The sequence below is a fragment of the Ovis canadensis genome, chromosome 4 (genome assembly GCF_042477335.2).
Source record: "Ovis canadensis isolate MfBH-ARS-UI-01 breed Bighorn chromosome 4, ARS-UI_OviCan_v2, whole genome shotgun sequence".
NCBI lineage: Eukaryota > Metazoa > Chordata > Mammalia > Artiodactyla > Bovidae > Ovis > Ovis canadensis.
The window spans coordinates 70,206,420-70,227,721 of record NC_091248.1 but is presented as its reverse complement, the minus strand read 5'-3'; the positions used below and the strand labels follow the sequence as shown (position 1 = coordinate 70,227,721).

Sequence of the window (21,302 nt, the reverse complement as noted above, 5' to 3'; positions counted from 1 at the left end):
CTCAGTCATGTCTGACTCTTTGTGACTGCATGGACTAGAGTCTGCCAGCTCCTTTGTCCAAGCGCCTCTGTCCATGGAATTCTCCAGGCCAGAATACTGGAGTAGGTAGCCGTTCCCTTCTGCAGGGGATCTTCCCAAGCCAGGAATCAAACCCAGGTCTCCCACATTGCAGATGGATTCTCTGCCAACTGAGCCACCAGGGAGGTTAATTCCAGGCTGGTTCAAAGGATATGAATATCTATTTGGCAACTGGTAAGAACTGCCTTTTTTATTACTGCAGTACAGTGTTATCAAAAAATGGTAAGATGTTGGATAGCACTGACATGCCCAGCATTATTTAAACATTTGTTTTTGAATAAATGATAGCAAATGTATGGGATGGAATATTATTTGGTTGTTAAAATATCCATTAAGCACCTAAATGTTAACCAAATGCTGGAAAATGGTAGGTATGCTCTATCACAGTTTTGTTAAGCTTGTGAAAAGTGTCATGGAAAAGTGAGAATGGTTTTACCAAGGACAGCTGGTATGGATCATTTTGTTATTATCCCATATTGTTATTTCATGCTGTTTCATAATTTTTTTTAGTTAAAAAAGTAAAACATGATAAAGTTTAACAACTAGTTAATTTGATTTATAAGTTATAGGAAAAAATTATTTGTTACTTTGAAGTCACTTGTCATTCATTATACCAAACTGTGTAAGTTTACTTCTCCAAGTAACTTACCTCTCCAAGCATTAGTGTCTTCATCTATAAAATATGAGAGTACAGAGCTCTCAGACAATTAAAAAGTTAGCTCCCCAAGTGGTTGTTGTTTCTATTTCTGGAATGGCAACCCACTCTAGTATTCTTGCCTGGATAATCCCATGGACAGAGAAGCCTGGCAGGCTATAGCCCATGGGGTTGCAAAAAGTCAGACACAACTGAGCAACTGAGCACTCACAACCTTATTCACAGTGCTCAGCTGCGAATGATATTGTTGATATTTTTTAAAATGACTTTCATTGCTTCTTTGTACCTTTAGTGATACCTGAGCACTGAATTGATTTCCTCTTCAGAAGTGGAAAGTCATAGGGCTCAAGTCAAAGTTCCAACACAACAGCAAGGTGAAATCATAGAGTAGCTACCTGATCCACTTGCCATGACTAAGGGTGAAAAGTAGAACCCTATTTGGGACTTTATTTGAGAGTTATCTTTGGAAACGTAGAAAGATTTTGGGCTTCAGGTATTTTTTTCTCTTTTTAAATTTCTGTTGATAAAGGCTTCTCATCCAAATGAAAATGAAATGTAGGTTTTGATATCACCTATGGTAGCCTAACCTAAGAACTAATATGTTGACGACTGTCTTGTGATTACTTCATAGTGGATGTTTTTCAATGGATGACATTTAGAGTAAATATGAAATGCTTTCAGATAGATAGAGTTCACACGTTTGTGTGTAAAAACTCCCAACCTGCAATATTATTAAAAAGCAATAATATTAGTTTCAATATCATACCTTTATTAGCATAGAGACTTGTTTATTCAGTGCTACCATTTAATTTGTTCTTCAGGATTACTTAGGAAATAAATTCAATGCACAAGTAAGTACTTACTGAAACTTCTAATAGCATGGACAAGATATGTTAGAACTTACAATGATAAAAGACACAATCTTGATTTCAAGAAATTTAAGATAAAGGTGACAAGGGCAGGCATGGATGTGAATGGGAGGGGTTTGTGGGGCTGGTGGTAGGTACAAAAGGGACAATAAGTATCTAAATAATCATAAAATAAGACTACAAGAAATGCAGTAGCACAGGTATGAGCACTGACCTATGGACTCTGGAAGACAGATATTAACTCCTTTTGGGAAAGACTTCATGGAGAAGAGGACACTTATAAAGCAAATGAAATGTAAGCATGGAGGCATGGCAAGGCATTTGACTATGGTAATTCCAGCAGTATGAATAAAGGAATTGAGAAGTAAACAGAGGAGATCATCTTGTGTTTCAAAACAGTGGATTCCTTCTAAACTAAATTAGACATGTCATTAAACATGTACACACATGCAAGATTTTGTAAATAATGTTTCCAGTCATTCAGATCAACTGACTATACTACATATTAAAACTTATTAAAATTATGTTCTGTAATTATAATTTAGATGCTCAAGAAAATGTTAAGACCTTGCAATGACTCTCGGAGCCATCCTGGGCAAAATCTGAAAGGGTGGTAGCACTGTACTGAGGACAGTAAGGGCACACACAAGCCAAGTGAGAGGATGCCATGATCCACTGTGTATCCTTGGCTGGGGCATCCCTTTAATATAGTAGCTCTGTATCATAAATTCATTAAGTGAGCGGCAATTTCTATTTGACAGGCATTGTACTTGAAAATAGGAATACAACAGTAAATTAATGATATAGTCCCTGTCCTGATGGGGTTGAGGTTGGCTGAGATAAGATAAGAAGAGATTCAAATACAGAGTGCCTGATGGAGATGTAAAGAATGCTGTGTGAGCATACAGTGGGCTGCATAGTTTGGAGAGGATGGATCAGGGAAGACATCCTAAAGAAGTGCTGCTTAAGTCTAAGACATTAGGAATAAAGCAGGTGAACTGGGAAAACCAGGCCAGGCAGAGGAAGGAATATGCAAAGAATAGTGCTAAGGGGGTTAGAATGAGAGAGAGAGAGGAAAGGAACATACATAGTACTTTCTGGGAAGGGAAAAGCTTTAATGTGGCTGAAAGGTAGAATGTAAAATAGACTGAGGTTCATGGTCCTAGAGGAGACTGGAAAAATAGGGGAGGAAATAGGGTATATTAATAGTGTTGAGGTTTAAGTACGTGTAAGTGTTAGTAGCTCAGTCATGCCCGACTCTTCGTGACTCCATGGACTGCAGCCCATCAGGCTCCTCTGTCCATGAGATTTTTCAGGCAAGGATACTGGAGTGGGTTGCCATTTCCTTCTCCAGGGGATCTTCCCAACCCAGGGACTGAACCCGGGACTCCTGAACTGCAGGCAGATTCTTTACTGACTGAGCTACAAGGGAAGCCAAGACTCGTTAAGGATTTCATAAAACTAAGAAATCCGCTAATGAGCTTTGAGTTGGTATGTATCAGGATCAGATCTGTGTTTTAAGAAATTTACCATGGTTGTTGTGTTTAGAAAAGATTGCAGAGGGTTAAAATGGAAGGTCAGAAGACAAAAGGCTGCTGTGGATCTCATCCATATCACGATGGTGGTCTGAACTTGGGTAGGAGCCTTGAGAATGGAGAGAAGTGGGTGATCCTAAGCCGAGTTTGGAGGTGGGCTCCATAACTTAAGAGATGGACTGGATGTGGGGTGTGAGGGAGAGGAAGGGGCCACACACCCTCTTGGATGTCTGTCTTGGCCACTGGGAAGATGGTGTGTAATAGCTGAGTCTCCCCAGCAGTGCCATAGGGACTGAGAAATTAAATTTCAAGGTTGCTTGTTTCTGGATTCTGCCTAGTTGACTTGAGTTAGTGTGTGTGCTGTTTGCTGTGAGTGGGAGTGGCAGGGCTACCATTTGTTTTTACTCTTCCTTCTTGAGACAATCCCTAATCATACTCGTTCAGTACAGAAAATGAACTGCCCCCGCTTCACTAAATTGAAATCCAAAAATGTACCAAACGACTAGACTAGTTTTCACTGAGGAATTTGAAGAGGAATTCCTCCTCATGCTGCCATATGAAAATGGGTAATTACAGTATTTTTAACTCATTAGACCTTGTTGTTTTTGAAATTAGGAAAACTCTTTATATGGAGCAACACATTTCTATCATTAGGAAGCCTTTTAGAGATTACTGATGGCTAATTTTATAGATGAAAAAATTGTGATTAAGTTATTGGCTCAAGGTCAATTGCCTGGTAGTTGATTAATTTCTTTCTACATTGTACTGCTGTCTTAAAAAAATGTTGATTAAACAAGTGAAAGTGGGCACATGTCATCATAGGACCCATAAAATTGTTTTATGTAGGTATCACAATGCCCTGGTAATTTCTGTGGCAAAATGAAAGAGCTGTTCTGACAAAGCATCTGAAATGGAATGTTATAGTTTCTGGTCTTGGCCATCATGTTTGCTTCTAAATTCTTTTGTTAAGTGATCTACATACATTTATCCAGAGTAATTATCTTGATTAACATTGAGAAATATGGTATTTATAATCCCAATGTTTAACAAAGTACTTCATGATTAGCCCTTTAAAAATAAACTCTCTTGTATATAAAAGTTCATAATTTTGTTTCACATTATCGATTGCCAATATTTCCAAAATTTTTCTCACCCATATACAGTAGATTCAGTGCAAATATGTGTGAAAGGGGTATTGTAGCTTTCATACTACAAATCACATTTTAGCATTTTATAGCAGTCATACTTTTCTGGTCTGCCTTATATTTTTAGATGTTAAATGTATATTAATTAATCACAGAAGCAATTCAGAAAAATGATGTTACTAAAAATTAGGAAAAATAAAATCTTAAATGTGCTATTCTGCACACATATTTATTGATTTGGGCATATTCTCACCTAGGAATAAAAATCCTCTTTGGGGTTCATAAGTTAAAATAAGAGCTTCCTCCACACTCCCCACGTAGGAAACAAACATTAAACACATTTTATGGTGCTTATATATTTATGACTTTTAATGAGATATGTTAAGAATATTTTTCTTGATGGAATATGGACTAGATTTTCTATTTTCCTGAAAAACAGACGCAAATTCCTTGCATCTCCTTAAATGATCTGGGCAGTTGCTAAGCTTTCATTATATCACTTAGAAAAGACCCATGGTTGAGCAAGTTAGGAATTACTAAAATGGATTCAATTTTCTTTTTTTCCTTTTTCTCAAGAGACTCAGGTACAGAGCGAAGAAACTTTAGAGAAGCCAAATTTTCTTTTCTTTATAGATATCTTTGAGTTTTAGCAATTTGTAAGCTTATAATGATGAGGGAGAAATTATAATAAAAAAAACAGACTCAAAGAAAATGTCAAAATTAAAATATAAATGAACTGTTTAATAAGGGATATTTCTGTAACTTCCTAAAGATACCCTCTTTATATATAGGCACAAAATTGAGGCTAGTAGTTTTTTCCCCCCCCCCCTTGTGTCTAGAAACTGTCCCTAAATATTAATTATAACAACATCCAGCATGCCAGGTCTTTAATAGTCCTTATTTCATGTATTCCTCACCTATCTATGAGGGAAGTAATGTTTTCCCCCATTTAACAGATAGGGAGGCAGAAATTTAAAAGTTGACTTGTCCAAGATCACATTTTAAGTGATGGAATCTGGCTGTTGAGATCTACTGGAGCTTGGGCTCTTAATCCCTATTGTGATACCACCAGAGAGTGTGTCTCTGGGGAGAGATTGGTTTGGAGATTTGCTCCTATTCAGAGAATTCTCCCTTCATTATGTGCCACAGGCTAATATAGCTATACCACTTTTCTTACACTCAAAGTTGGACATGGCATTTGACTTCTGCAGAGCTTAGAAAGCCTAAGAAGGTGAAGGTGCATGTGACAGGTAGCTACTGAGATTTCCTAGGCCTGGTTGGTTCTTTCACAGTTGGTACATTTGGTAGTTTTTCAAAAAGTTGCCATTTGCACTGGCAATGCTGAGACAAAGCATGGATACAGATTATTTTGTAAACTTCATCTGTACTCCTGCATTCTTGACTGAGCTTACCGGGTAAAAGTCATAATATATTATTCGATGGGTGAAAAGGGGAGGGTAAATGTGAGCGATCACAGGACCAAGGTCTCTGAGTGAAAATTCCTTGAATCAATGGCTTACCTGGTGCTTTCATCCCCCACTCTTTAAATATGCACTGAGGAGACTTGGACTTCCAGGAAGATGCAGTAGGCCTCTTTTTTCCTATTTCTACTGCTAAATATAGCTAAAAATCTCAGATATTATTTATAAAATGCATATAAAATTCAGAAGAAAGAAGGCAGACTAACTAGTGACCTCAGGAACAGAAAATATGGTGTGAATTCTCTAGATTTTCTTTTTGTCTCATAGATCTCTGAGTAGGACTGGAAAAGCTGGCGACCCAGAAATGTAATGTGCTTAGACATGGCCATGGGCCACTGGAGACCATGTAGGAAGTCTGAACTTCTCCCTCCTAGTAGCCACAAGGTGCCCTATCTGCAGGGTCAGTGGATGGCAAGCAAGGAACAGTAAAGAGGTTCCCCTAGGACTTTTACCTCTGTCTGGCAGTTATAAGGCAGAATCCCAGCAGGAAAGTAGATATGGTTGAAAGAGCATTTGAAAAAAATAATGGCTAAAAATCACCTAAATTTGGGGAAAAGACACAAACTTGTAGGTTCAAGTTGAGTGAATCTCAAACAGGATAAACCCAAAGATATTTATGCCAAGATATATACATCACCTTCTAAAAACTAAGAAAGGAGAAAAAAACAATTTGAAAGCACCAGAGAGAAATGATACAGGAGAGGCATTGATTTTTGGCATTGGATGAATGGGTCAGCAACCAGCATTTCTTGCTGATTTTAGCTATTAGTCTTTTTAACTTGACTCAACCAAGCTAATATGTACAGAGCATTTACTAGATGTCTACAAATTATGCTGGGCACCCAGGGGACATCTGCTTATCCCATTCTTCCTATAATTGCTCCACAGCAGGTAATACCCTCAGAGCAAGTGAAAGAATCTCAGAATTATAAAGAAACTAAAAAAAAAAAAAAGGAAATAACAAATTTTGTAATTTGGGATTTCTAGATGAGCTTCAGCTCTGTGAACTCCCTGAAGTTAATCAAAAGATGCCAGCATGTATATGCATTTTTCTAGGGAAATGACCATGGCTTTCATCAGATTCTCAAGACAGCTGGTGGCTCACAAAACCTTTAGAGAGACCAGGAGTTTCTGCTCTTTTCAAGCAAAATCACATACTCCAACCTAGATAGAAAAGAACTAGAGAAGGCATTTCTCATCATATACATCAAAATTACTGAGTTGCCTCACAATTCTCTATTATTGAGAAAATAGAAAAATGGCAGTTTCTAATTCCTTTTAGACAGTTGTAGAAATACAGGCTCATTAAAGAATGTTTGCCTGTAATCTTATTTTGAACATTAAACTGTTGGTGACTAAATAACCAATGCACTGTGATTTAAAATGTATTTTAAGGTTTTCCAGGTGGCTCAGTGGCAAAGAATACACTTTTCAAAGCAGGAGACATGGATTTGATTCCTGGGTTGGGAACATCCCCCTGGAAGAGAAAATGACAACCTACTCCAGTATTCTTGTCTGAAGAATCGCATGGACAGAGGAGCCTGGAGGGCAACAGTGCATGGGGTCAGAGTAGGGAATGATTGACGGTCTCTGTCCAATGCTAAGTCCTATCTGATTCTTTGCCACCCCAGGGGCTGCAGCCCCTGAGGCTCCTCTGTTAGTGAAATTTCCCAGGCAAGAATACTGGAGTGGGTTGTCATTTCTTTCTCAGGGCATCTTCCTGATCCAGGGATCAAACCTGCGTCTCCTGCACTAGCAGATGGATTCTTTACCGCTGAGCTACCAGGAAAGCCCAGCCTGGCAGGCTACAGCCCATGGGGTCGCAGATTCAATATGACTGAGCATGCACACAAGCAAGCATTAGGTTTCCTTTACCTTTAAAGCCATTTTATGAACTGTCGTATACCACTTGAGCCTCCAGTAAAGACAAAAACAGGCTTTCCTGTACTTTAGGGAGGATTTCTTCCAATGACAATGGAAAAGTTCAGACATACAAGGATGCAGCAACAGCCTCTTTACCTCAGTACCAGTAGACTGGTATATAAGGAGATAGGACAAACTGTCCCACAATCTGCATTTCTTTTTCCATCTTAAAAAAAAAAAAAAAAAAGACATGCAAAAAAGTTCTGTTGTAAATCAACTGAACTCCAATAAAAATTAAAAAAAAATTCTATTACTCAATGTATAACAGCCAATTTATCAGATAAAAGACTGTTTTCTTTGGTGGGAAAAACAAAATAAAACAGCTATGACAAAAACAGATCCATGTGGTTTCTGTCTTTAGTGTGTGGCTGTCCCTCATTCTTTGTAGCCCCCACCAAATCCTTCATGCAAGCCAGGTCAGCTCATACCTGGAGAAATGCATACAAAGGATTTTAGATTGCGATTGCCTGTTTTCTGGTCAAAATTAAGGCTCCCAATGTTACCTGGAGAGCTAGAGATTGGATAATGCATTAGTTTAGGAAAAAAATGTGACCAACTACTTTCATTAAGACCCCATAGCAGTTTTATTTACTCACACAATTCTATGTTGGCTGTATCTACAGTCAAAGGAATCACTGTGGACCCTTGTTAAACAAAGAATTCCATACCCCAACCTACAATGCAACCAGGAGAGGAAGCTGGGAATCTAACAGTTTTTATCAACTGGTTTGATCCTTGCATTCAAACAAGTTAGAGCAATCTTCTTAAACTTGAATGTGTATAGTTATCCTGGGTTCTAGAAACAAAAGCAGATTCTGATCCAATTGGTTGGGGGTGGGGTGGAGGGGGCCTGAGATTGCAGTTTTAACAAGCCCTAAGGTGATACTGCTGCTGCTGAGGACACTTTAAGTAGCAAGGATGGGGAGAGTGTACCTCATGTGGCTTGTGTGTAAATCAGTATATGCCATAACATTTGCCTTCTGCATCTGTGGATTCTCTACAAGGGGCCTCTTCCCTACCTTGATGCTGCCCATTTCTCATTTTTCACTGATTATATCTCTAAAAGCTGGAGTCAACAGTTAACATAAGGCATCTACTCATCTCCACTTAGTTCATAAAAACTTCACAGAGATAAAAACAGTCTGAAATAAACAGAAATGGACACCACAAATTAACTTACATAATAGGTTTATACTTGACATAGTACTTCTCACCATGGAGATGTTACTCAGTTAATATAAACATTTTTTGTTTTTGTTAAACAATAGATCTCTTCTCCATTTCAATGTCAATATAAAGTATTTTTTTTTACATTAACTCTCTCCATTTCAATGTTAGATACATTGAATACATTTTCTGAACTTTATCCCACACAGAGATAAGTTTTAATTTCTGACCAACTGTATTTAATGTCTAGGTACAGTACTCACTTGGGAGATAACAAAACAAAAATCCAATAAAAATATGGAGAAAAAATTCCTCAATGATGCAGGAGGCAGTGATTATAACTGAACAGTGGCAATTTCCTAGGATTCTGGGCAAGAGTTTCCTTCTTCCTACTGAGAATTCTGAAACTATGAAATATTACTTATGCAAATTTCAGCAAATGCAAATTACAGATGGCATTTTCCAGTGCATTAATTGTTGTGACAAAAACACGTTGTTTTCCCTTTAACAGAGTATATCAATTTGTTCCTTTTTATAGGAAAATAACCAATAATATGAAACTTCTCTATTAACTGTTTCTTGGGAACTTTCAGACACCAAAGCTCAGTTCTGAAACTCAATAGCACAAAGGTTTTCAGAGGAAGGTTTGATTCAGGAGGCCCTTCAAAGTCACATCTGTCCATTTCTTTTTCGTGCATACACCCCCAAACAAGCACAAATGCCTGTAATGCTGAGAATCACACCTAACAAGAGAGCAATTGCATCTCCAGCTTCTACTGCTTCAACAACAGGCAGCACCAAAAGCAATGAAAAGAGGACTAGGAACAACTGTGTTGAAACTGAGATCATGATGTGGCTGGTTCTTGAAGGATGATCTCTATAAATTAAAACATGGGAAAAAAAGGAATCATTAAAAATTCCAACCATTTCAAATGACAATATGAATACATGATAAGTAACAGTTCATGCAACCTTTTCAATTAGGGACTATAAATTATATTCAGACTCATTTTATGGTGAAAGAACCTTTGGGAAGTAAATGGTAATTAAAGATAGTCATTTGAGGCTAATCTCCCTTTCTCATGATAATTTCCTGACTCCAGCGATTTTTCCACACTGTATAACGCTAACACTATGGGCATCAACAAAACAGAAATTGAACAGTAGAACATAAGAAAGATAGATGATGAGGCACCAGACATTAACTTGGAAATTGTCCTATGAGAGAAATTATATTTTCTTAAGATCTCTCCCAACCAGGAAATGCAGACAAATCTAGCAAAGCCAAACAACATATAGCTGTGAAGTCGTGGGGAAATAGTAAGACTTACCAAAGAAGGCGGTACTGAATTCTATCTGACTCCCTTCCAGCAGCTCCGGATGCTGAGGCTAAGAGATTCCACGTGACAGCGCCTACTATCAGAGGGGCGTAGCAGGATTTAAAAATTACACATTATTAATTATTATTATTTTAAAGAGGCATCTAGACTCAGCGCAGAGCGGGGAGGGTGTATGGAAGGGAGAAGAATGGGTAAAAACTAAAGACAAACAGTTTGTTCAAACAGGAACTAGATTTAAAAGTTGGTTAGTTCTCCTATAAAGAAAAACCTTAAAAAAAAAAAAAAAAAGAAAAAGTTAACCGAAAACCAAGTTCGTTCCAGGACTTGAAAGTAAGAATTTAAAAACAATCCCTGCTTTGGCCCGGCAAGGTGCAAATCTGCCCCGTTTGACAAATATACTGGGCAAACTAAGGAGCCTTCGGAGACAAGCTCGTACATTACCTTCAAGGAAGCAGCCATTACAGAAATGGTGATCAGGGCGGAGTCTCCAAACTACATTTCCCACAATCCCCGCTGCCCACAACTCCCAGGGTTCTCCGGCGCGCTTCCAAGTAACTGGCTGAGGGATGACGGTCGCGCTGTACCGGTGGCGCGGAGGGGCGAGCTCCAGGGTTTCCTCACGTGGCCAAGCCTGTTACTGGTAAAGTGGTGTAGTGTATTTGTACGGAAGCACACTGAAAAAAAAGGTCAAAAAATGACAGCAAATGTTTTTCTTTTATTTTTGAATGCTGTTAAAGGTTTCAAGACACACAAGAATTTTTGTCCTTTGACTGAAATGCACGCACCTCAGTCTGAAGAGATCATCGGAACAAAGCCATCTCCCAGATACATTTAAACTAGCGACTTCTAACATTTTTGAAGGAGGGAATCTTTTGACACCATCTTTTAAACGTCTTATGACATTTGTTAATTCTTTTTAAGCAGTGAGGGGAAATATTAATAAGACGTTTTGAAAAGTGTTTAATACGTTTGTAGGGAAAAACAGGAAGTTTAAGGAAAAACAAGTTAACATTCTTAAGATCTCGGATTCAGGTTCTAGAGTTCTCAGTTTCCCCATTCCGGAGTGCAGTGTATGGTACACTTTAGAGACTTCTCACTCGTGTTTGTGATACCCACCCTAAAATATCCCCCAATATGGAAAGTTGTAAATTGTTACTTTTAAGTCATAGGATAAATTATTTGCATAAGAACCCTTCCTGAAAGGCTTTCTTGCAATCTAATCTATGAATTCCTTACTGAACCTTTCTAGTCATCCAGTCTTCTGAACACTCATTTACTGACTAGAAAATTTATTTGGCACCCAGAAATGATCAATTATTAATGATGTGTCTTAGTCCCTCTGATTCAGTCTCCCAGACACAGAAGGTATATTTCAGTTCGGTGCCTGTAACTGGCATATAATTTTTTTTTTTTTTTTACTATGGGTCATCTTTTTTCTTACACTTTACTAATCTCTGGAGTGACAGCAAAGCTTTATATTGCTAGCTTCTAACACACATACAGCAGGTACTCAGAAATGTTGGTTGATAACAATTGTTTGAATAAATAATTGTTCCATCTGGATTCCATGAGAGACAAAGCAGTGTCAAATAAACCAAAGCAAGGTGTCTTGCAAATTGGAAGTCTGTGGATAATTACGCAATAAAGTCAGCATTGCTTCTCTAAACTTGATTATTTTTTTAAAAACTTGACTATTTTAACAAATTCTGTCTTTGACTTATTTGCCTTGAGCCCCTTCTGCTGCTGCTGCTAAGTCGCTTCAGTCGTGTCCGACTCTGTGCGACCCCATAGACTGCAGCCCACCAGGCTCCACCATCCCTGGGATTCTCCAGGCAAAAACACTGGAGTGGGTTGCCATTTCCTTCTCCAATGCAGGAAAGTGGAAAGTGAAAGGGAAGCCGCTCAGTCTTGTCCGACTCTTAACGACCCCATGGACTGCAGCCCACCAGGCTCCTCTGTCCATGGGGTTTTCCAGGCAAGAGTACTGGAGTGGGGTGCCATTGCCTTCTCCTAGTTTTGTACTTTTCTAATCAGTTATATTTGAAATAGGAGCTATTTTAAAATATTCTCTAGCATTCTAATGTGAACAATTTGGAGATTTAATTTTTCCATATATGTTTATTCAGTTAGCTGAGGTCAGCAGAGACCACAACAAATTTAGTATTATTGCAGACTTGTTTCTAGGTGTGTCGTCATTGAAAATTATGGACTAATTTTAACTTTGAAGAGTCTGTAGGTGGTAAAATGCTTTTTCTTTAAATTATGTTAAGAGATCACTTGGCCTATCTGAAAAAGAGTGGCAGAAGTTTGTGCAGGGATATTTTGGACCCGTGTAGTTTCAAAATAAAATTGGTTGACTTTTTTAACCAGCATCTCCCCTAATCAGGCAATTTAATGAAGGTGTTGCTATATATGCTTTTGTCTGCCTTATCACAACCCTAATTTCCAAGTAGAATGGTATCCTAGTTCTCAGTTTTCTTTTATTACTCCCCTAACTAGCGGTTTTAAAATAAATCAGATCATTTATTCAGATCATTTATTGCTTAAAGTTCTCCAGTTCCATCACGACAAGCATAAGTCCACACTCCTTATTAAGACTCTACAATATGCCCTACATATTTCGGCCTCTGCCTGCCTTTCTAACATCAGCATACCAGTCACTCAATCTTTCATGCTTATTCCAGTCTAATCTTTTTGCTGTTTCTTAAACATGCCAATTTTGTGGTTTTATTGATTCGCATTTTTATTGAGTCAAATTTTGCTGATTAATGTTTAGCCACTTTTATACTATTCATAGTAGAAACTACCTTATAAGTAAGAAGTCTGCTTTTGGGCTAAACTGTGAAGGTACTTAGAGATTATTTTTAGTCTTCACTCAAAATTTAGGTCTTACATATTTTCTCTATCATATTAATAGCAAAACTTTATGACTACATATATAAGGCACAGGATGGTAAAATGCTTTTTCTAAAGCATTTCTAAAACAGAAGCATGCTTTGTTAGGAACCTGTCTGTAATGGTCCCTATTTATTCCTCTGTCCATTTGGTGCACAATTAGTAAGTCCACCTGGATGGTGTATTTTTTCCTTAGTGATACCTGAATGGTTTCTTTTGAGTACTTTTTATTGCTGGACGATAGTATTGGCATTTTTGGTGAGTTAGTGTGCTGACATTATATTGGAGGATGTTTAGCATCTCTAGCCTGTGCCTGCTCAGTGCAAATAGAATTGCCCAATCATGAAGAGAATCAACTGCCCTCACTATTGCCAGACAGTCTTTGATGAGATACTGTTCCTAGTTGAGAACTACTCAAGTTTTCATCAAGACAATAAGAGGAATAGTTGAAAACAGAATGAAACAGTTTACACACGCACACACCACACCCCCGCAACTGCAGTGCTCTAATGTTTTAGATCCTTTCTCCCTTGGTTATGCTGATTTTGTTGTTATCTGTTGATTTCCTTTGGGTCCTACCAGCATGTCTTCCAGATAGGTTTCCTTGATCACTATCTTATAAAAGCACTGATAAGCAAATAGAGGTGAGATTTCTGCTTCTGTTTCTGTTACTTAGTCTTTAAGCTATGAAGAGGTGCTGTGATGTAGTATATGGACTATTAGCTTTTCCTCTGGCTGATTTCATGGATTTGAGTAGTTACTTAATCCCTCTGAAACTTACTTTACTTTTATAAAAAATGCTTTATGAGAATTAAGTGAAATGTTTCTAATGTGACCAAAAAGATACCAGAGTTCAGTACGTACCAATTCTCTCTTATTTGTATTTCTGTTCCCCTAGTTGCTGGTTGAGAGTTAGGGTCTCTGGGATTAGGCCACTTGGTTAGAATTCTGGGTCTACTGCTTGTTAAATGTATGACAATAGACAGTAACCATTTGTAAAACTCAGCTTGTCCTTCTATAAAACGGGATACAGTAGTACCTACTTCATATGTATATTATGAGGATTAAATGAGTTAATTTCTGGAATTAGTGGCTGGTATATATTAGGCCCTCACTGAATATTAACTATTGTTACTATATGCTGTTAATATTCTTGCCTGGAGACTTCCGTGGACAGGAGCCTGGTGGGCTGCTGGCCATGGGGTCACACAGAGTCAGACGTGACTGAAGCGACTTAGCATTCATGCATGCATTGGAGAAGGAAATGGCAACCCACTTCAGTATACTTGCCTGGAGAATCCCAGGGACAGAGAAGCCTGGTGGGCTGCCGTCTATGGGGTGGCACAGAGTCAGACACGACTGAAGCGACCTAGCATGCAGCAGCAGCAGCTGTTAATAAAATCCATGAAATATGGGGTCTTCAAGATGTGTCTTCTCTCCATTGTAAACATGCTCTTCTGCAGACAAACATGGTAAATAAAAAATGTCTGTGGAACTTCCTTGATACAGAGGCATTTTAGGTATGGCAACCCACTCCAGTATTCTTTCTTAGAGAATCCCGTGAACAGAGGCACCTGGGGGCTACAGTCCCCCAGGGTCGCAAAGAGTCATATGACTGAAGCAACTTAACACACATACACTCAGGCTTTGGCTTCAGAGCTGACTGGAAAACATTCCCCTATTATGCAAAGGCTGTCTGTTTATAACTTCGATGGGATTTTAATATTTATTTCATACCCACTGGTGTTTACATTTATCTTTAAAATATATTCTCTATTCAGTGATTGTCACATCATTGATTCATCATACTGGGTCAAAAAGGTTTTGAAAATATAGGTGATATGGACTAGATACGGGTGAATAGCTTCAAGAAATCATTCAGTTGGAATGAACTCTATGGCTACCTGAAGAAAACCCAACAAACAAACACTTTTGAATTCTATTTCTAATTACAGCAGCTAATCTATAACTGTGCATTGCTTTTTCTATAAATTTCAGCAAAGGAAATAGCAGCATTAGAAGCTTTGCTAAAAGGGAATATAATAATTGAGACTGTGGGCTCAGAGAAATTATTCTTTCTTTATTTAAAATTTATTTTTTAATCAAAGGATAATTGTTTCACAGAATTTTGTTGTTTTCTGTCAAACCTCAACATGAATCAGTCATAGGAATACACATATCCCCTCCCTCTAAAAAATTTTATTTATTTATTTATTTTTGACTGTGCTAGGTCTTTGTTGTTGTGAAAGGGTTTTCTCTGGTTCTGGGGAGCGGAGGCTACTCTTCTTTGTGGAGCACGGGCTCTAGAGTGTGGGTTCACTAGTTATTGTGCATGGGCATAGTTGCTCCATGGCCTGTGGGTTTTTCCTGGACTGGGGATGGAACCTTGTATCCACCTGCATTGGCAGGTGGATTCTTTACCCCTGAGACACCAGGGAAGCCCAGAAACATATTACTCTTGATAGATTGTTAATGGTATAATTAATTGCAGAGCTTGCAGGATAGAAGGAAATATTTCTGTCTTACTCCTGAGAGATGGCACTCAACACAGTGTTGAACATGGTACCAAGATTTTTATCTTACCTCCTTTGCTTCTGTAAGGTCCACTGTTTGAAGAGGATAAGCATTATTCTTACAATTCCTACTTACAACTAATTTGCTTATCTTCATGGATGAGGGAACTCTATTTTGCCGAATAGCTTTAAAAATCATGTTTGTTTCTCTTTAAAGTTTGTCTTTGACTTGTTAAGTCAAAGGTCATATATGTGGTTTTTATTTTATAATGTATACTGTAATTGGAAATGTCAACTCAGGATTTGCTAGTATTAAGTGATGTAGTGAAAGTGAAGTCGCTCAGTCATGTCCGACTCTTTGCAACCCCATAAACTGTAGCCTACTAGGCTTCTCCGTCCATGGGATTTTCCAGGTAAGGATACTGGAGTGGGTTGCCATTTCCTTTTCCAAGGGATCTTCCCAACCCAGGGATCGAACCCAGGTCTCCCTCAATGCAAGGAGATGCTTTTACCCTCTGAGCCGCCAGCAAAGCCCCCAAGTGATGTAGAGGCAGGGATTAATTTCTGAGATACAGTGAGTATAATGATCCCCTCTATTTCTTTGACCTGAAGTTTTTTTTTTTTTTTAAATTTCTGATGTGCCTGTAAACTATCTTAATGAACTATTATTTCCTAACTGTAACTCAGATTTAGATGTTTTGTCTAGATCACTGACAAGGACAATGAGTGTTATGTTGTACGTGTGTAGTTCCCTCTTCTAAAAGAGATGATCATTTCCTTAGCAGTGCTACAGAGATGAGCAACTTCTTCTGTGCCAAACATCTGCTAGCTACAGGTTCTGCTTGTGAACATCTCTGGTAGCAACATGAACCACAGCTCTTCTGAAGCAGTGCCATATTCCATACCCCCACCTCCTGCCCAAGTTGTCTGAATGCTCCTACAGGCTTCTATATAGTTCCTCTTTTGGCATTAAATATCTAGTGTTATCAGATCCAGAATTTAGTCTTTCAGTTTAGGAGAACCTTAGCTTATACCATCCTTCACTGAAACAGAGGAGGTCACTGCTAGGTGATGATACTCAGAGACAAAGAACATTACTTTAGACACACATCTGAGTGGTAGAGGGCAAAATTTCACATCAGTTGTTACTGTGAAGTGGTTTCAGAGAAGATTGAAGAAGTTGCTTCCGCTTATTTTAACTGTTTGAAGTGGATCATTGGTAGTCCCTGAAGGAAGGGGCTTCTGGGATCCATCAGGGAAGGCAGGATAGGCTGATTTCAACATATTACAGTGACTGGTGTGTGTCAGGAAGTTCGTAAAACCCAGTCTTCCTATTAGTGATTGAGCCCAGCCAAGAGTGGAGACATTTTATTAGAGCTTCAGAATTTTAAAAAGGCCATCCCAGAGTTAGTCAGTATTTCCCATCAGTAATAGGACATTCATCACTGAGACTGCTGCATTAGAACTAACTAATCATTAGGCTAACAGGATGAGATAAACTGTACTTTTCAAAGCTGTTCAGCTGCTTCAGAAAAAACTCCTGCTGAGTCTGAAGACTCCAGTGCCAGGATTTTACAGACATGTATGGGCAAGCTGCAAAAGATCATTTTTCATATGGTTCCAGGCACCATCTAGAGCCTGTTGCCAATGTAGGCTTGATTTCCACCAAATAACCTTAGTAATCTGTGAGAATCAATTACATACACAAGTCTGTGGTGTTCAGGAAGCAGAGGAAACATGCCTGCAGGCACTGACAAATTCAAATTTTACATTGCTGGGGTTCTAGGAGCAGGCTAAGAATATCTGGATGGAACAAATTTATAGTTTTGAAAAGCTGTGACATTATCTCTTTAACATAATAAAAGCTATCTATGACAAACCCACAGCAAACATTATCCTCAATGGTGAAAAATTGAAAGCATTTCCCCTAAAGTCAGGAACAAGACAAGGGTGTCCACTTTCACCGCTACTATTCAACATAGTTCTGGAAGTTTTGGCCACAGCAATCAGAGCAGAAAAAGAAATAAAAGGAATCCAAATTGGAAAAGAAGAAGTAAAACTCTCACTGTTTGCAGATGACATGATCCTCTACATGGAAAACCCTAAAGACTCCACCAGAAAATTACTAGAGCTAATCAATGAATATAGTAAAGTTGCAGGATATAAAATCAACACACAGAAATCCCTTGCATTCCTATACACAAATAATGAGAAAGTAGAAAAAGAAATTAAGGAAACAATTCCATTCACCATTGCAACGAAAAGAATAAAATACTTAGGAATATATCTACCTAAAGAAACTAAAGACCTATATATAGAAAACTATAAAACACTGATGAAAGAAATCAAAGAGGACACTAATAGATGGAGAAATATACCATGTTCATGGATTGGAAGAATCAATATAGTGAAAATGAGTATACTACCCAAAGCAATTTACAAATTCAATGCAATCCCTATCAAGCTACCAGCCACATTTTTCACAGAACTAGAACAAATAATTTCAAGATTTGTATGGAAATACAAAAAACCTCGAATAGCCAAAGCAATCTTGAGAAAGAAGAATGGAACTGGAGGAATCAACTTGCCTGACTTCAGGCTCTATTACAAAGCCACAGTCATCAAGACAGTATGGTACTGGCACAAAGACAGACATATAGATCAATGGAACAAAATAGAAAGCCCAGAGATAAATCCACACACATATGGACACCTTATCTTTGACAAAGGAGGCAAGAATATACAATGGAGTAAAGACAACCTCTTTAACAAGTGGTGCTGGGAAAACTGGTCAACCACTTGTAAAAGAATGAAACTAGATCACTTTCTAACACCGTACACAAAAATAAACTCAAAATGGATTAAAGATCTAAATGTAAGATCAGAAACTATAAAACTCCTAGAGGAGAACATAGGCAAAACACTCTCAGACATAAATCACAGCAGGATCCTCTATGATCCACCTCCCAGAATTCTGGAAATAAAAGCAAAAATAAACAAATGGGATCTAATTAAAATTAAAAGCTTCTGCACAACAAAGGAAAACATAAGCAAGGTGAAAAGACAGCCTTCTGAATGGGAGAAAATAATAGCAAATGAAGCAACTGACAAACAACTAATCTCAAAAATATACAAGCAACTTATGCAGCTCAATTCCAGAAAAATAAACGACCCAATCAAAAAATGGGCCAAAGAACTAAATAAACATTTCTCCAAAGAAGACATACGGATGGCTAACAAACACATGAAAAGATGCTCAACATCACTCATTATTAGAGAAAGGCAAATCAAAACCACAATGAGGTACCACTTCACAACAGTCAGAATGGCTGCGATCCAAAAATCTGCAAGCAATAAATGCTGGAGGGGGTGTGGAGAAAAGGGAACCCTCCTACACTGTTGGTGGGAATGCAAACTAGTACAGCCACTATGGAGAACAGTGTGGAGATTCCTTAAAAAATTGCAAATAGAACTACCTTATGACCCAGCAATCCCACTGCTGGGCATACACACCGAGGAAACCAGAATTGAAAGAGACACATGTACCCCAATGTTCATCGCAGCACTGTTTATAATAGCCAGGACATGGAAACAACCTAGATGTCCATCAGCAGATGAATGGATAAGAAAGCTGTGGCACATATACACAATGGAGTATTACTCAGCAGTTAAAAAGAATTCATTTGAATCAGTTCTGATGAGATGGATGAAACTGGAGCCGATTATACAGAGTGAAGTAAGCCAGAAAGAAAAACACCAATACAGTATACTAACACATATATATGGAATTTAGGAAAATGGCAATGACGACCCTGTATGCAAGACAGGGAAAGAGACACAGATGTGTATAACGGACTTTTGGACTCAGAGGGAGAGGGAGAGGGTGGGATGATTTGGGAGAATGACATTCTAACATGTATACTATCATGTGAATTGAATCGCCAGTCTATGTCTGACGCAGGATGCAGCATGCTTGGGGCTGGTGCATGGGGATGACCCAGAAAGATGTTATGGGAAGGGAGGTGGGAGGGGGGTTCATGTTTGGGAATGCATGTAAGAATTAAAGATTTTAAAATTTAAAAAATAAAAAACTAAAATAAAAAAATAAATAAAAAAAACAAAAACAAAACAAAACAAAACAAAAAAAAATATTTGTTTGGCTGTGCTGGATCTTAGATGCAGCATACAGGATCTTTGGTCTTTGTTGCACCATGCTCTTAGCTGTGACATGTGGGATCTAAGTCCCTGACCAGAGATTGAACCGGGGCCCCCAGTATTGAGAGTGTGAAATCTTAGCCACTGTATCACCAGGGAAGTCCTGAGAAATTATCTTTTAATGTAGCATTTTATCGGTAATGGACAGATTAAAAACATTGACTTTGGAGATGTCATCTGCTGACCCATCTCTGCCACTTACCAACTCAGTGATATTTGTGCAAATTAATCTAACTTCTTTAAACCTGAGTTTTCTCATTTGTAATGGGGAAATCACCAATATTTTGTAGGATTTCCATTGTTGATTAAATGAAGTGATACATATAATGCTTGATATGGTCAGTGTCTAGAACTCTCATATATATGGGATTAGCTGATCAGATAACATTTAAGTATTTCATAAGAAAATTTAAAGTCAGGACTATCTTGCCTTATGGGAGGGTGAAAAAAATATTTCTCATGGAAAAAAAAGATTTTCTTAGAAAGCATGTTTTCATGATACATGGGATAGACTTTGATTGATTTATATTTAATAAATGCTTAAATAGTAACTAGTGTGTGTCAGGAGCTATTCTACACATTAATCAATGTAGATCCCTTTAGTCCCTAAAATAATCCTCTGAGGGAGATACTATTATTATCCCCTGATACAGATGTGGAAACTGAGGAATGGTTAAATAATTCTTCTAAGGTCACATAAGTGAGTTAGGATATGAACCTCGAAGTTTGACAAAGTCTGCCTCTTAATCATTGCCCACATGCTTTCATGTGGAAAATGTCCACAACATCAAACTGCATTTTAATTTTCTTAGAAATAAAATGTTCCAGTGTTGCTTAGGAAACCTAACTGTGGTGAGTCACTGAGGAGTTGTTGGTGTTTATATTCTTCCCTCTAGGCTCTAGTTTGGTGAATGAATGAATACCAGTATTCACCTAATTTGTTAATTGATTTTGACTTTTATAGGTATATACAAAATATAGTTTTTAAAAATTAAGGTCTGTCTGACTGAATCTCAGAAGAGTACTTACTGATGGGCACAGACATCATATGTGAAATAACACAGATTGTGATGTGTTGGCAAATCTTAACTATCATGAAATTACTGAAGTCCATATAATGTACAAAATTTAAAAAGGAAGAAAAGAAAATTAAAAGAACCTTTTGAAAATCTTTGCTTAGAAGTGAAAAACTTAGTCATTGTGAAAGTATAGAGAGGTTTTGAGCAAGTTAGTATGTGCAGTTCATAGGAAAATATTAATTGCTATGTATAGACCAGGTGCTTGTTATGATTAAGCACTGGTAACCATGGAGATAGCATGAAATTTATAAAATTAAAAACATACCAGATAGAAAATGCAAGTAGCATAGGAGAGTGAATCATGCCCCAACTGGTCTTAGCTTGATTTCTCTCAAATCTAAAAACTTAAATAATTTCTATCTGGTCATTTTCTGAGTAAAATCACTCATTTTTCAGACTCTGAATTT

At 37.9% G+C, this 21,302-nt stretch overlaps 1 protein-coding gene across 3 annotated transcripts; it reads right to left on the bottom strand.

Annotated features, from left to right (window-relative positions):
- Positions 1-8,251: 8,251 nt before the first annotated feature.
- Positions 8,252-10,867, bottom strand: SMIM30 (small integral membrane protein 30). Of its 3 annotated transcripts, none has more exons than XR_011256681.1 (3): positions 10,635-10,867; positions 10,185-10,269; positions 8,252-9,730 (listed from the first exon to the last, which is right to left on the bottom strand). XR_011256681.1 is itself a non-coding variant. In XM_069587993.1 (2 exons), the coding sequence occupies exon 2, from the start codon at positions 9,700-9,702 to the stop codon at positions 9,523-9,525; it is 180 nt and encodes a 59-aa protein (XP_069444094.1). In that variant the 5' UTR covers positions 9,703-9,730; positions 10,185-10,271; the 3' UTR covers positions 8,252-9,522. The 3 variants fall into 3 exon arrangements, 1 of the variants encoding a protein (XP_069444094.1); XR_011256682.1 differs by having other exon boundaries at positions 10,185-10,266; positions 10,635-10,773; XM_069587993.1 differs by lacking the exon at positions 10,635-10,867 and having other exon boundaries at positions 10,185-10,271.
- Between the last annotated feature and the right edge of the window lie 10,435 nt (positions 10,868-21,302).

What these genes read in the sequence shown, in the direction of transcription:
- SMIM30 (XM_069587993.1), bottom strand. Translation starts at nt 9,702, where the DNA reads ATGATCTCAGTTTCAACACAGTTGTTCCTAGTCCTCTTTTCATTGCTT.